Source organism: Acipenser ruthenus, chromosome 1 (genome assembly GCF_902713425.1).
Source record: "Acipenser ruthenus chromosome 1, fAciRut3.2 maternal haplotype, whole genome shotgun sequence".
Taxonomy (NCBI): domain Eukaryota; kingdom Metazoa; phylum Chordata; class Actinopteri; order Acipenseriformes; family Acipenseridae; genus Acipenser; species Acipenser ruthenus.
In genome coordinates, this window is record NC_081189.1 from 97,348,232 (window position 1) to 97,363,418 (window position 15,187).

General features: G+C 37.0%; 2 protein-coding genes across 2 annotated transcripts; one reads left to right on the plus strand and one right to left on the minus strand.

Annotated features, from left to right (window-relative positions):
• Positions 1-8,032: 8,032 nt before the first annotated feature.
• On the minus strand, positions 8,033-12,230 carry LOC117972660 (uncharacterized). Its single transcript, XM_059032556.1, has 5 exons — positions 11,607-12,230; positions 11,329-11,420; positions 11,083-11,153; positions 10,906-10,959; positions 8,033-10,454 (listed from the first exon to the last, which is right to left on the minus strand). The coding sequence occupies exons 2-5, from the start codon at positions 11,414-11,416 to the stop codon at positions 9,372-9,374; spliced, it is 1,296 nt and encodes a 431-aa protein (XP_058888539.1). The 5' UTR covers positions 11,417-11,420; positions 11,607-12,230; the 3' UTR covers positions 8,033-9,371.
• Positions 12,231-13,061: 831 nt separating this feature from the next.
• Positions 13,062-13,953, plus strand: LOC131736947 (uncharacterized). The gene is made up of 3 exons (XM_059022908.1): positions 13,062-13,213; positions 13,486-13,562; positions 13,699-13,953. Exons 1-3 carry the CDS (start codon positions 13,078-13,080, stop codon positions 13,951-13,953), a joined length of 468 nt encoding a protein of 155 aa, XP_058878891.1. The 5' UTR covers positions 13,062-13,077.
• The last annotated feature ends 1,234 nt before the right edge of the window (positions 13,954-15,187 follow it).

The following is a 15,187-nucleotide window of genomic DNA, read 5'->3' on the forward strand; positions in this document are numbered from 1 at the left end:
AATAAACACAGCTTATATATATTACAGAATCTATCAAATGCCCAGATTCCAATAAATGGTTATAATATCTATACTGTTCAGGGATCGGTGCCAGAAACTGGAAATCTATTTAAAAAAACAATATTTTCTCTTCTGTTGACTAAATATATATTTGTGCCCAGTGAGATCCATTACATTACTTAGACCTCATCTAAAATATTGTGTTCAGTTCTGGACAACTCGCTACAAAAAGGATATTGCTGCTGTAGAAAGAGTGCAATGAAGAGCGATCAGAATTATCCCGGGTTTAAAAAAAGGCATGTCGTATGCAGACAGGCTAAAATAATTGAATCTATTCAGTCTTGAACAAAGACGACTATGTGGTGATCTGATTCAAGTATTCAAAATTCTAAAAGGTATAGACAATGTCAACCCGGGGGACTTCTTTGACTTGAAAAAAGAAACAAGGACCAGGGGTCACAAATGGAGATAAGATAAAGGGGCATTCAGAACAGAAAATAGGAGACACATTTTTACACAGAGAATTGTGGGAGTCTGGAACCAACTCCCCAGTATTATTATTATTATTATTATTATTTATTTCTTAGCTGACGCCCTTATCCAGGGCGACTTACAATTATTACAAGATATCACATTATTTTTACATACAATTACCCATTTGTATAGTTGAGTTTTTACTGGAGCAATCTAGGTAAAGTACCTTGCTCAAGGGTACAGCAGCAGTGTCCCCAACCTGGGATTGAACCCACGATCCTCCGGTCAAGAGTCCAGAGCCCTAACCACTACTCCACACTGCTGCCCAGTAATGTTGTTGAAGCTGACACCCTGGGATCCTTCAAGATGCTGCTTGATGAGATTCTGGGATCAATAAGCTGCTAACAACCAAACGAGCAAGATGGGCCGAATGGCCTCCTCTCGTTTGTAAACTTTCTTATGTTCTTAGGTTCTTATCTTGGGGCTGTAGGACTAAATTACAGGTTAAAAATCAAGTCGTAAAAAACACAGGGCCCTAGTTATAAGTATGCACGGGGTAAGCAAAACCTTGTGCAAAAAAAAATATTAATTGAGCAGAATGACTGACAATAAAGCCCTTGTTAGGAACTGCCTTGGATGTAAGTACAGTAGATAGGTGCGCTAAATGAGTTAGTTAGTTAGTGACCAAGACTAATGGTGAAACAACTATATATATTGTTCCAAACCTGCTTGTTTTTATGAAACTGAGCCAAACATGCACATGCTTGCTAATTCTTATCAATAAATATGTCTGAACTATGAAGTATTTCTTTAAAAGACAATAACGAGAGAGAAAGAGAGAGAAAGAGAGAGAGAGAGAGAGAGAGTATATATAGCTCATGAGTTAATCAAGTATAAGCCACAAGCCTGATAAATTGGTTTACCATTACAACAATTGAAAAATAAACGACAACAAAAACTGTCGTGCGGTAGATTAGTAAAGCCTGTGCACCCCGAAATGAAATGTTACTGACTGCAGTTATTATGCTGCCATCTAGTGGACATGTGATAAACCTTTAGTTGAATAAAGTGAACTGGACAGTTGGTAGTCTGTGTCGCATCTCTTATCAAAGCAAAAAACATTACATGGTGTCAGAAGTCAGAAGAAATAACTGGATTTTTTTTTTTTCTAAATGGAAACTCCACTGCCGTCCAAGCTAAGCTTCGAAGGAAATGTCTCTGAAAACTGGAGACGATGGATTCAACAATTCAGAATTTACATGAACAGAAAAAGATACCAAATCACAGAAACTACAATCCTCAACACTACTGCACTGTGGAGGAGAACAGACCCAAGAAATATTCAACATGTTTCCATCCAAGCTTCTCTGGATTGAACTGTCAGCCCAAATGTTGATTAGAACAAATGTTTCATCATCCTTGCAGTAATCTGGCTCATGCTGTGACTGAATCAACAAACCGAATAAACAGAAATGTTCCTTGCGGAAATGAAACCTTCACGCAGGCGTGGCTGTTTGTAAGAACATAAGAAAGTTTATAAATAAGAGGAGGCCATTCGGCTCATCTTGCTTGTTTGATTGTTAGTAGCTTATTGATCCCAGAATCTTGTCAAACAGCTTCTTGAAGGATCCCAGGGTGTCAGCTTCAGCAACATTACTGGGGAGTTGGTTCCTGACCCTAACAATTCTGTATAAAAAAGAGCCCATCTATTTTTGTTTTTATATATATACAGCTCTGGAAAAAATTAAGAGACCACTGCAAAATTATCAGTTTCTCTGGTTTTACTATTTATAGGTATGTGTTTGGGTAAAATGAACATTTTTGTTTTATTCTATAAACTACTGACAACATTTCTTCCAAATTCCAAATAAACATATTGTCATTTAGAGCATTTATTTGCAGAAAATGACAACTGGTCAAAATAACAAAATAGATGCAGTGTTGTCAGACCTCGAATAATGCAAAGAAAATAAGTTCATATTCATTTTTAAACAACACAATACTAATGTCAGAAATCAATATTTGGTGGAATAACCCTGATTTTCAAGCACAGCTTTCATGCGTCTTGGCATGCTCTCCACCAGTCTTTCACATTGATGTTGGGTGACTTTATGCCACTCCTGGCGCAAAAATTCAAGCAGCTCGGCTTTGTTTGATGGCTTGTGACCATCCATCTTCCTCTTGATCACATTCCAGAGGTTTTCAATGGGGTTCAGGTCTGGAGATTGGGCTGGCCATGACAGGGTCTTGATCTGGTGGTCCTCCATCCACACCTTGATTGACCTGGCTGTGTGGCATGGAGCACTGTCCTGCTGGAAAAACCAATCCTCAGAGTTGGGGAACATTGTCAGAGCAGAAGGAAGCAAGTTTTCTTCCAGGACAACCTTGTACTTGGCTTGATTCATGCCAAAGCTGCCCGATTCCAGCCTTGCTGAAGCACTCCCAGATCATCACCGATCCTCCACCACATTTCACAGTGGGTGCGAGACACTGTGGCTTGTAGGCCTCTCCAGGTCTCCGTCTAACCATTAGACGACCAGGTGTTGGGCAAATCTGAAAATTGGACTCATCTGGGGGTGCTTCAGCAAGGCTGGAATCGGGCAAATTTGTCTTTGTGAAGGACGCATGAATCAAGCCAAGTACAAGGTTGTCCTGGAAGAAAACTACTGTTTCTACTGTGGTTGTGTACTGTAATTCCTGCTGTATTGTGTTCCTTTCCCCCTCTGTATTCCCTGCAGTTGCTGTTCAACTGTCTGTGTCTATGTGTAAATGTAGCCTGCGTGTGGTGCCTCCTGTGTCCCCCCTGTGATTGGTTGTTGTTTGTCTGTGCCCATTGGTCCTGGTTTGCAACTAAGGACCAATGGGATGTGTGTAAGCTCCGGTACCTGATTAGAATAAAGGGGCGGAGCTACATTATAAAAGGGCGCTGCACCACCAAATAGATGGTCGTAGTTGTTGTTGGGATTGAAAGCTGGTTATTGTTCCTGGAATGATGTAAAGCAGACAGAGCAGTTGTCTCTGAAGCGGGTGCTAGAGATTAGCGCCTGAAATAAAGCATTGGAACGTGAATCAAGTGTGTTGTCTCCATCCTTTCTGCCTGCATGTGAAATGCTACAATATATGCGTGTGTATGTGTGTGTTTATATATATATATATATATATATATATATATATATATATATATATATATATATATATATTTAAGTAAATATAAAAATATTTAAGTAAACAATCACAGAACATGACTAAACCATTTTCTCAATACAATTGCTGAATGTGTCATTATCTTTAAGCCCTATCTTTTTGGTGAGTAATATTCTTATGTTATTAATTTAGCACTATGGCACTAAATAAATATATAAATTTAATCTCAAGGTTATTCTGAAATGTATGTGTGTGTGTGTATATATATATATATATATATATATATATATATATATATATATATATATATATATATCTACGCCCGCCTGTCAATTGCTTCTGAATACAGTACTTAATAAGCAGCTCGCAGTTTCAGGACCGACTTTGGCAATATGAAGTTGTTGGTTGGCGATAAAAATGCATTAATCGTATACATAATGACATGGACTTGTAAAAGCATGTGTCTCTGTGAACCAATGTGAATCGTGTTATAAACTGCAGTGATTTAATCGTGAGAGTGTTTAAACTGAGACCGCGGCATATTTTACATTCCGTAGCTAGGGAGAAAGTGATATCCGGAACTCCCTATTTCCCACAACTCCCCGCGCGAGCAAATATGGAAGAAACAGACGAGTTTACCATCTTCTATAGTGGCTGCGTTCACGATACTTTTTTGCCGGCTAGATTGCAGGCGGGAGTCTGCGTCTGATGTCACGGTCTGCGCAGACGGAGCGTGGACAGCTTTGGTAGATGAACAACAGTTCTGAGCAGAACCAAAATGGAGGTGGTGTTGAGAGAAATTCTAATCGCAGAAGAAGTGGATGCAATCGAAGTTCCCTTTGTGCTCTACCAGCTTCATAATTTACAGCATGATCAGAAAATGTAAAGTAGAAACAGTCCCTGCTATAAAGAGATAATATAAACGTATGTTTTGTGATGTGATACAAATTAATGAGTATTGTAACGGGCAGGATTCCCCCCGCCCTCTCACAAAGGGGTTATTAGACAGTACTGTATTTTGATCTGAGACAAAAATAGTTCAAATACTTGCACAAATGGTCACATATCTCACTTCAACTACCTGTTATTAAAGCTGACTTATTCTCCTTAATTCAAAGTAGGTTATTCCCTGTCCCTGATCGCCATTCATCAATAACCAATTACACCTGCTGAAAATAACAGAGCGGTTTTAAGTTCATTTCAACCGTTTAGCATTACTTTACCCTTACAAAAAAAATCCTGCAGGATTCCTACAGGAATTGTTGGTGTCCTGCAGGAATTGTGCAGGTGTCCTGCAGGAATTGTTGGTGTCCTGCAGGAATTATATTTGAGTCCTACAGGAATTTTTGGTGTCCTGCAGGAATTGTACAGGTGTCCTGCAGGACTTATATTTGAGTCCTACAGGAATTGTTGGTGTCCTGCAGGAATTGTTGGTGTCCTGCAGGAATTGTTGGTGTCCTGCAGGAATTGTGCAGGTGTCCTGCAGGAATAAGTGTTCTGTATGAATATATGTTGTCCTGCAGGAATTGTAATCGAGTGAGAAATGTATCCTGTGGGATATTCTGAAAGAATTATACAAAAACTCCAACCTATCTGTGCCAAATAAAATATTATTAGGATAATATTGTCTAAATATCCTATTTTGCCCAAGTATAATGTTGTATACTACTTTAATTTGTAGAATTAAATAATAACTTAAATAAATCAGATAAAAACATTTTTCAGTTTGCCCCTTTACATACAGTACATTCTTCAAGATGCTTTTATCCCCTCAAAAATGTTATCATTGTTTATAGCATTAAGATGAAAGAACTACTTGAATTCATTACAATCAATGACAATGGTGTTTAGTTGATGCACGTAAGTGTTTTTATTCACATAATGCAGACACATCAGCAGTTTTTGACATTTGACATTTAGAAACAAAAAAAGGCATGACATCTTTGTATGTAAAAACAAAAAGTCTTAAATCATTCATGTGAGTTAAGGTACATTTTTTCAATTATTATTTATTTTATTACTGAAAGCAAAAAAAAAAACTTAAAATAAATACAACTATTTACTATTAAAAAAAACTTTATAATATTTGTAAACAGTTCAGTAAACTGAACATATCACAAGTATCACAAGCATAACTGAAGGAGGTAAAAACACTTGGTGTCAATTAGATGATACAATAGCACTCAACCTCAATAATAAATTGATACAACAAGAAGAAACTTATGTAAACACTTAGTGAGACTTTGTTAATTGCACTATATCTTAAGTGTAACAATAAACAGTAGTCAGTCACTTACTAGTACCTATTTAAAAGAAATATATATATATATATATATATATATATATATATATATATATATATATATATATATATATATATTGTAAGATAGCGGGTTGTGAGAGACAGCAGGGAGGGGGTTAAAACCTCCCTGAAAAAGAAACATGTGAGAATGCACTTTTTGGTTTATTGTTTAAATTTAATTGTTTAATTGTTTTATTAATGATCATCCGCACCTGGGCGTTATTGGGGAATTAGACCCAGGTGCGGGGTTTAAAAGGAGAGCAGGCAGTCTGCTCGAAGCTGCTGAGTAGAAGGAGGCAGAAGAGGTGCTCTGTCTCCGAGTAGCCAGAGAGAAAAAAGTAAGTGCGGTGTCAAACCTGTGTGTTGAAGTTTGTGGTTTTGGGAAGGACGGGAAAACAGCGTAGCTGTCCTGCGTTAGTCAGGGTGTTCCTGAGAGTTGAGTTAGTGCTCCAAGAGGAGTTAGGTGTTTATTTTGTGTATTGTTTATTTTTTGTTTATTAAAAATAGCGCACCAGCGCTTAAAACTCCATTTCATTGTTCTGGGTCGTATTTTTAAAGGGGCACGAACGGTGGTGAGTGTGATCCTTGTCACATATGGTGGAGAATGCGGGCAGAGTGTGTGGGCATCCCTACGACCCAGAAAATGGATTTTAAAGAATTAATTGCAATGATCAGTCGCAACACCGCTGCTCAGAAAGAGCAGACAAAGAAGTGGAGACAGGAGTGGGGGCTACCGGATCCGGAGCCGACAGAGCTAGACCTGCTACTCCAAAAGTGGGAGCAAGCAAGAGGTACCCCGCTGACTTCAGCTCCAGAGCCCAGAGGGGAGGAGCCGCCGCTTCCGGAGCCCAGAGGGGAGGAGCCGCCGCTTCCGGAGCCCAGAGGGGAGGAGCCGCCGCTTCCGGAGCCCAGAGGGGAGGAGCCGCCGCTTCCGGAGCCCAGAGGGGAGCAGCCGCCGCTTCCGGAGCCCAGAGGGGAGGAGGTGAAAAGCATACCTCCACCACAGCCCCGACCACCACCCCTACAGTCCAGTTCGGCGCCGCTGCGTCCAGTCCCTCACCCCTTGCTCCTGGACACCCTGCCGGTCTTCCTGGACCTCCCTGTGCTGGACCTGGAGCCCAGGAGTCTGCAGCACTGGCCACAGCTCTGCCCCTGGTTACCTGCTCCGCTCTCCCCGAGCACCCAGACGTCGCTGGGCTGCTGCCAGACGTCGCTGTTGCTCCCCCTGTTAGCTGCTTCGCTCCCCCTGGGTGATCGGACATCACTGCGCCAGTTCCCAGGGGAAGACCTGTGTCCACTGCGGCATCCTCCAGTGCCCCGGCCTACACTTCGGTCGGCCCTGTTAGCCCGGTGGGGTCCCGTGTCGCCGGTTTGCGGTCCCTTCCTGGCAGCGCCGGAAGGACCGACCCATCCTCAAGCCCGCCCGTGGAAGAGGGCGGCAATGGACATTGCTGGACTTGAGGCTGGGTGGTCTTTTAAGGGTGGAGGGAGGTGGCCGTGGTATGGCCGGTGTCTTGAAAAGACATGGGGGGGGGGATGTGTAAGATAGCGGGTTGTGAGAGACAGCAGGGAGGGGGTTAAAACCTCCCTGAAAAAGAAACATGTGAGAATGCACTTTTTGGTTTATTGTTTAAATTTAATTGTTTAATTGTTTTATTAATGATCATCCGCACCTGGGCGTTATTGGGGAATTAGACCCAGGTGCGGGGTTTAAAAGGAGAGCAGGCAGTCTGCTCGAAGCTGCTGAGTAGAAGGAGGCAGAAGAGGTGCTCTGTCTCCGAGTAGCCAGAGAGAAAAAAGTAAGTGCGGTGTCAAACCTGTGTGTTGAAGTTTGTGGTTTTGGGAAGGACGGGAAAACAGCGTAGCTGTCCTGCGTTAGTCAGGGTGTTCCTGAGAGTTGAGTTAGTGCTCCAAGAGGAGTTAGGTGTTTATTTTGTGTATTGTTTATTTTTTGTTTATTAAAAATAGCGCACCAGCGCTTAAAACTCCATTTCATTGTTCTGGGTCGTATTTTTAAAGGGGCACGAACGGTGGTGAGTGTGATCCTTGTCACAATATATATATATATAAGTAGAATTAACAAATATATTATTAAAAAAACAGTTTCAATAGGAAATACCTATAAGTGTTTTGCTGATACATGGAAGAGTCATTTATAAGAAGAGTCTTAGAATAAAATCAATATTAATTTCATTGGGAATTAGAGTGAATCCAACAGCTTTATCATGATCTGTCACTTTAGTCCACTTCCCACTTATTTGGTTGGATGCAATAAAAATGGTCAACAACATCAGGGATGTTGCATAAATAAACACATGTTGTCAAGATGTCTGAGCACTTGATCAATTGAATGTCATTAGAAACAGTCACTTTCCTTACAATTCCAGTAGCAGTAGCACCTGTTTGCTTATCTGTCACAATGCTGCTGTTACATGTGACAACAGGATTAATAAATGCAAATGCTGTCATACACTCATATCCAACATCAACAAAAGATCTAACAATCCCAATTGATCCACCCAAAAGTACCACAGCACAGTTAATCCTTTTAAACAATGTTTTACATGTTATTGTGTGAATGCGATTTCCATTAATGATTGCCCTATTATGGAATTTACAATTACGTACTTTTTGCAATCCTGTTTCTTTTAATAAGTGAGCTTCTCTTGGTGTGGGCATTCTAATCAGTGGATAGCCAAGGAGCACAACACTATCTTTTAGGACACATTTTTTTGTAAGTGTGTACCCCCTTAACATTTGTTCAACAAAACCTTTGCTCTGGGCTTCTAATCCCTCCACAAAAGCAAGTGTCATGAGAATGGGGACATGTTGGTATAAGCAAAACATGTTAACAATTTGTTCAGGTACACCTTGCGTGCCATGAAACAGTTTTAGTAGACTGCCATTATTGCCCTCATAAGGAAAGGTACTTTGACACCACAATGGGTCCCAATTCCTTACTGAATTACATGCATGCAGTAAAATGTGGACATTGTAACTCACATGACATTTGCCATATAACTGTTCAAAATAAATGACACATTTTTTAAAGAACAGTTCAGCCAAATCAATGTCCTTTGGGGAGACTGAGTCCTTCAGAAGAATGAATGTACCTTGAATAAGAAGTAGTAAATGTTGTAAATATTGTTTTGGTAAGATTCCATTTAAGCAAGGAACAGCATAGAACAAAATAAAATGTCTGTATTCAGAAGCTTTCCAATACCTTGGTGCATTAATAGAACGTGGTGCCCTTGTAATATTAGTAGGTGGTTTTATAGCAAGAATCCGATTGTCAACCATATCTATTTTTTTGCATCACAATGGAACTTGCTGTCAAACCACAATGTAAACATTTGACGGCAGATACCTAAAAGAATGCAGTGCATGTAGTCAAATGCAAATCCAGAAATCATGTTAAAATATGATAAAAACACTAGTGGTGATGGGCCTTTCACACCAAGCAGTGCAGCATCATTAGATTTGATGACAGATGCTGCATGCTCACAGTGTTCATTGTGTGTTCGTAATTCTGGTTCTGGAAGGTTGAATGCATACACTCTTGCATAACCATTTCCTTTTTGGACCACTTCTTCTTCATGGCAACACCAATTACAGCCAACTTCAAGTTGAACTGCTTCACATTTTGCACCAAACAACGAGCGACTGAATCACAAACACACATTAAATTGTAGACATATAACACTGTCTTTTGTCCCTTCCACTCACAAGTCAAGCCTTGCCTTTCTAGAAGTGTGCATTCTTCTACAAATGCCTGCAGGAAAGTATTCATATCTGGCCTGGTAGATCCAAACCACAGTCCACCAAGCAATATATTTTCCTTTCTTAAATTTGGAGGAAGCTCATTAATTATAACTTGAAGAGGCCAAATATGAAAAGAGGAGGATTTAAAAATGGGCACACCATCAACATTCCAAGACAAAGACAAATTCAGTTTTGATGGATCATTAAAATTTTCCACAGACTGATACATTGTACTATCATATATTTCATATATATCATAATTCTCTGTACTAAGTTTTGTTCGAGACCATCTATAATTTAGTGCCTGGCAGAAATTTTTATCAGCCATCTTTTTTTCTAATTGTTTTTTTAAGGACATTGTTAGGAAAACAGAACCTCTTTTAATAAGTGATTCATTATCTCCAGGGATGTTGCCGCAAGTCATACACTGGGCAAGCACTTCCTTACCAAAATAACTCTGGCAGTTTGGACAACAAAATTGCAAATCAACCGAGTCATTAAAGCCTTCAAAGAACTTGAAGAACTTATGTTTGCTGTCAGGGACTGCATTTATATGTGCAGGACAATACAAGTTAATTAATGCAAGTAAATCATTCAGTGCAGTTTTGCTTAATTTATGCCGTAATGCAAAGCACAAAACAGAAAGTACACTCTCAGTTTCTGTAATACGTGCACCTGAACAGATTTTTTCTTCATTTTTGTTCTTCCTTTTTTCTTCTTCATTGTCATGTGTCTGCCCATGTGTGTCCATTCTGCTATGTGTGTGTCCATCCTACAAAACATAAATATTCTTATTATTACACAAGATGAATTACCTGAGCTATATGTAACTAAGCATATAGGGTATGCAAGGCTTGCCATAGTTCTAAGGGTGACCTATATTATATATAATACATAATATAATATATAATAAAAATGAAAGAATATATAATACAAAATCATGATGTCATAATAAGTATATGAATAACTGTAAAAGTTGTAAAAGTAATCGTTTGTAAATATAATTTAATATTTTTTATATTTTGTACCACTGTGTGGGATGTACAGTTCTCAGGTTGTTCACTTAAAATTCCCTCTGAAAAATCGATGTTGTCTCTTTCAAGTATCATTTCAACAGAGCTGTCACTCTCCTGTAGAAATTATTTTACAAAACATTAATATGATGCAATAAAATAATTAAAAACCACAGTGAAATAAAGTTATAAAAGAAAAACAGTACTAACCTGAAAATAGTCCATTGAGTCCTCCACAAGACAGCTTTTCGGTAATGGAAGAACCTATAAATGAGAAATAAAGAAATAAAGAATGTTAGTTACCCAGTAACATGGATAAACTGTCTTCTATAATTATAGACATACCAGTAATAAAAAAATACAAATTGCATCATTATACCTACTCACTGTTTCTGATGACTGAACTTCAGATGACGACTGTATAAGCCAGTTCTTGTAGCATTTTCTCTTTGTTGACTCTAAAAAAGAAACAAATTAAATATAATAGTTGAGACACTTTTTAGTCACTGATATGACAAACTATACAGATTATGCTAGAAATACAGTAGTTGAGATACGCTTTATTTATTTGGCTATGAGTAAAAATATATAATTCTTTAAAATTTATTCCAGGATGTGAAGAGCGGTGCCTACCTTTATTTTTTGTTTTCCATCTCCTCTTTGTGACTGCAGGAATTTTTGGCAACTGGTTTTCATTGTTTATGTATTTTTTGTATTCCATTCTTCTATTAAGAAAACAAATTAAAATAAAATGTTCTGGTTAATATATTCACTTTTACTTTACTTTTTATAGCAACAACAATGAAGGACAAAATGATAATGACCATAACAAAATATTTAAACAGTTGTCAAAATACATAATTTCAACCAGAACAAAAATAACAAATAATTTTATAGAAATGAAAACGTACGTTAAGGCTTAATTGTCTTCGTTTCTCCCGATGAGTTTTAAAAATACTCCGTTGGTATTTTCCTTGTCTGCTCTCGTGCCCATGCCAGCTCGCGTGGGCAATTTGAACTCCAGAGAAGTTTTCGGGACAGTTCGATAACGACTTTATTTCTCCGGTAAGTGGAAATATTATTCACATTTAAATTAAGTTATATATACTTTTAAAAGAAACGTGTCTACATGTCTACCGAAAAGGTTATTTTATTTATTACAGTAAGATATGTGGATCCTTATTGAATGGAGAGAAATTCCACCAACATTGGATATTGTCCATAGGACCGATGTATTAAACACATCTTTCAAAATAGGAAGCATAGTTGATGTGAAATATTATGAAGATGAGAGTTCTCCCGCGGAAATAATTAAAATTGACGGCAAGTAAAAAAATAATTTGTACATGAATATACTGTAGCTTACTTACAGGTATTAGTTACTAAGTTACGTACAGAGGTATTAGTTCAAACTGATGCTGTAAATAGCCCTGCATGCGAAGGTGCTCACAATCGGTCCTAGAATATAATGGTTAAAATGGTCCATTAAAGACAATTAAGAGCTAAGTTGGAATGAAGCATAGCACCCTAGACAGGAACTGCCTACCCCTGTTTATGGATTAAGCGATTCATAATGAAACCTATACAGATGACCTCTGTCACATGACGAGTGTCTACCTAAGCGATTGCAGAAAACAGAGGTAATCGTACAGGTAGTGTGAATGCCTCAAAACGAATTTGGCTGATTGTAAAATTAATACAACAGCCTTCTCAAAAAATGATTGTACAGAACCAAAACTGGAACATGTTCAATATTATTAATCGTATATTTAAAGTTTCACTATTTATTTGAATATACAGTAATCATTTTATCATTTTTTTTAAAAGACAAACTGACCAGGCACCTTCTAATACTTCAAAATAAAATTAAAAAAACAAAAGAAAATAATGATTCCCTTCCAGAGAGGAGATTGGTGAAAAAAAATAAAAGATATGTCCCTTCAGATTCGGAAGAGGAGTGTCCAAAAAAAATTAAAAAGGTATAATTCTATTCCAGATAACATTCAATATGTACACATTCACCCATACCATTTGTATCTCCTTGTACATGCATTTTATATAAAATAAACTATCAAGTGTTTCAATTTAAAAGGTAACTACAGATGTTTGTTTTTTTTAAATTGAGAAGTGGTGGTACTCAAGCACTGGTTTTACTAAGGTTAGAACATAAATTGAATAAAAATAAAATAAGGTGATTATTGTTTGTAGGTTATCTTAGAGATAACACTCAATTTTGACTGAGGAAAAGACCAGCACCTTTAAATTAATCATGACATACTGTAGCCTAATCAACTGTTGAGGTGGTAAAAGTAAATAAAAAAAAAAAATTTAACAATCGCTTCATCTTTACAGATATCTCTGGAAAAGAAAAAGGCTGATGTTATGATGCGAAAAATAATGAGCAGACCTCAGTCACAATCAACATTAGAGGAGGAGAATACAAAATTAAAAGAAACTGTGACAAAACTAAAAAAGGAAAACGAGGACTTAAGAAGTCTCAATATTTCTTTGCAAAAAGGTAAGTGCATCAAATATTGCACACAAACCTTATTTCTGTTATTTCTTTCTGATATACTTTGTTTTATGTGCCAGATGAAGCCATTGTATATACAGCCTCCAGGATTATTCAAACCCTTAATACACTGTAACTGGTTTTAGAAAAATAATGCAAGTCTACATGCAATGTCTGTTGCATAAATTGTAAGACTATCAATATTAGACATCACAAAAACATACAGGTATACAATATGTGTGTTTTTTTTTTTTGTTGTTGTTTTTTTTTTTTTTTAGAATTTATACAGGACATCGAAAAGCTGCTTTCCAAAACAAAAGAAAAGAACAAACAGGAGGAGCAAACCACAGAGCAGGTAAATATATATTTATAGAGAGAGAGAGAGGGAGGAGCCCTGCTTTGTGAACACACTACAAAATATTCCACATTCATGTTCCACTGAATATGTTTTTTAAGAAGTAAGTTGTTTTTTTTGTATTATTATTTAACAGTCTACAGCCACCACAAATTTAGGCATAAGTAATGCCATTCAAGAGGCATGTGGTAGAGGAGGCAGTTCCTGCACCGCCATGGTCAAAGACCTTGCTGTTGCCGTTTTTGGCAGGGAGGTATTATCCACCCATGGACTTTCAGGAAGAGCTGGTAATGCCAACCATGGCTCTATTGCCAAACCAGCCCTTGATCCTGGGAAAATAAAGTTGCTGTCAATTGATGATTTGTTGATACTTTACTTTTTTGCATTTTGAAATAATTACTTTTGTGATGTGACTTTAATATATATATATATATATATATATAGTAAAATTATTTTAACACAATGATAATTCTGAATATATGAATTGATACCTGGTGACCCTACATTTGTATTATGCACATATACTACTTAGTCAAAATACAGTGTAATGTGCATAAATTGAGTAAAAATTAGTAAAACATAATTTCCTTCCTTATTTGGTGCTCCTTGTAGAAACAGTGCAGAGAAAGTTCCCAGGAGTTCCGCAAAAATTTATGAGAGCTGCTCTCGGAGAAAAGTTAAATGATGAACATAAATTAAACTGCAGAATGATCAAACAAAGGAAGATTGGTAAGGAGGATTATAAACATTTACACACAAATATTAGGATGATATTCAATAAATACATAATTCTCCCTAGGGAAGGGTCTGCTAAGAAATCAATAATAATATTAATATATATATATATATATATATATATATATATATATATATATATATATATATATATATATATATATATATATATATATATATTAAATTGATAAACACTGTCAAGAAAAAAATTGGAAAAACATATTTGGTGTTGCAAAATAGTGTAAAATCTGACTACAATATAAAATTGTAAGTACTTTAAAAAAAAAAAAACTATGTGGGTCTGAAGGGGATGTTGGGTTGCTGGGGGAGGAAAGGAAGGGGGGTATATATGTTGTATAATATTGTGTTTGTGTTGTGTGATACAAAAATAAAAAAAAAATAAAAAAATGAAAGTAAACCAGTAAAAAATATGGATAATATATATTTCTAAAATACCAACCAATAACAACATGCAGCCTGCAGAGACATGTACACGGGTCTAGTGAACACTATTACACACATAATAAACAGTTGTTATTGAAGTATTAACATTTCATTGCAACATTCTGTTCTGAACAAAAGTAGCGGTTATATCTTGAAAATATATCAAACTGTTGGAAACAATGTATTGCGATGTATACTTTTTCTTCGGTAATTCAAACACATTACATGTTATCTGCGTGTTTTTCTGTTACCAACAAGGGGCATGCTTTAATTATTATGTATTAATGTATTTCTACCTGTCTATCAATCTCTATATGTACACCTCTGAATATTATATTTAGATGTCATCAAATTGCAATATATTTTACAAGCATATTTTTTTTTTCTTGCAGAACAATGACCTAGGAACCGAAACAATGATTCTGCCTTGTTAAAGCTGCATTTAA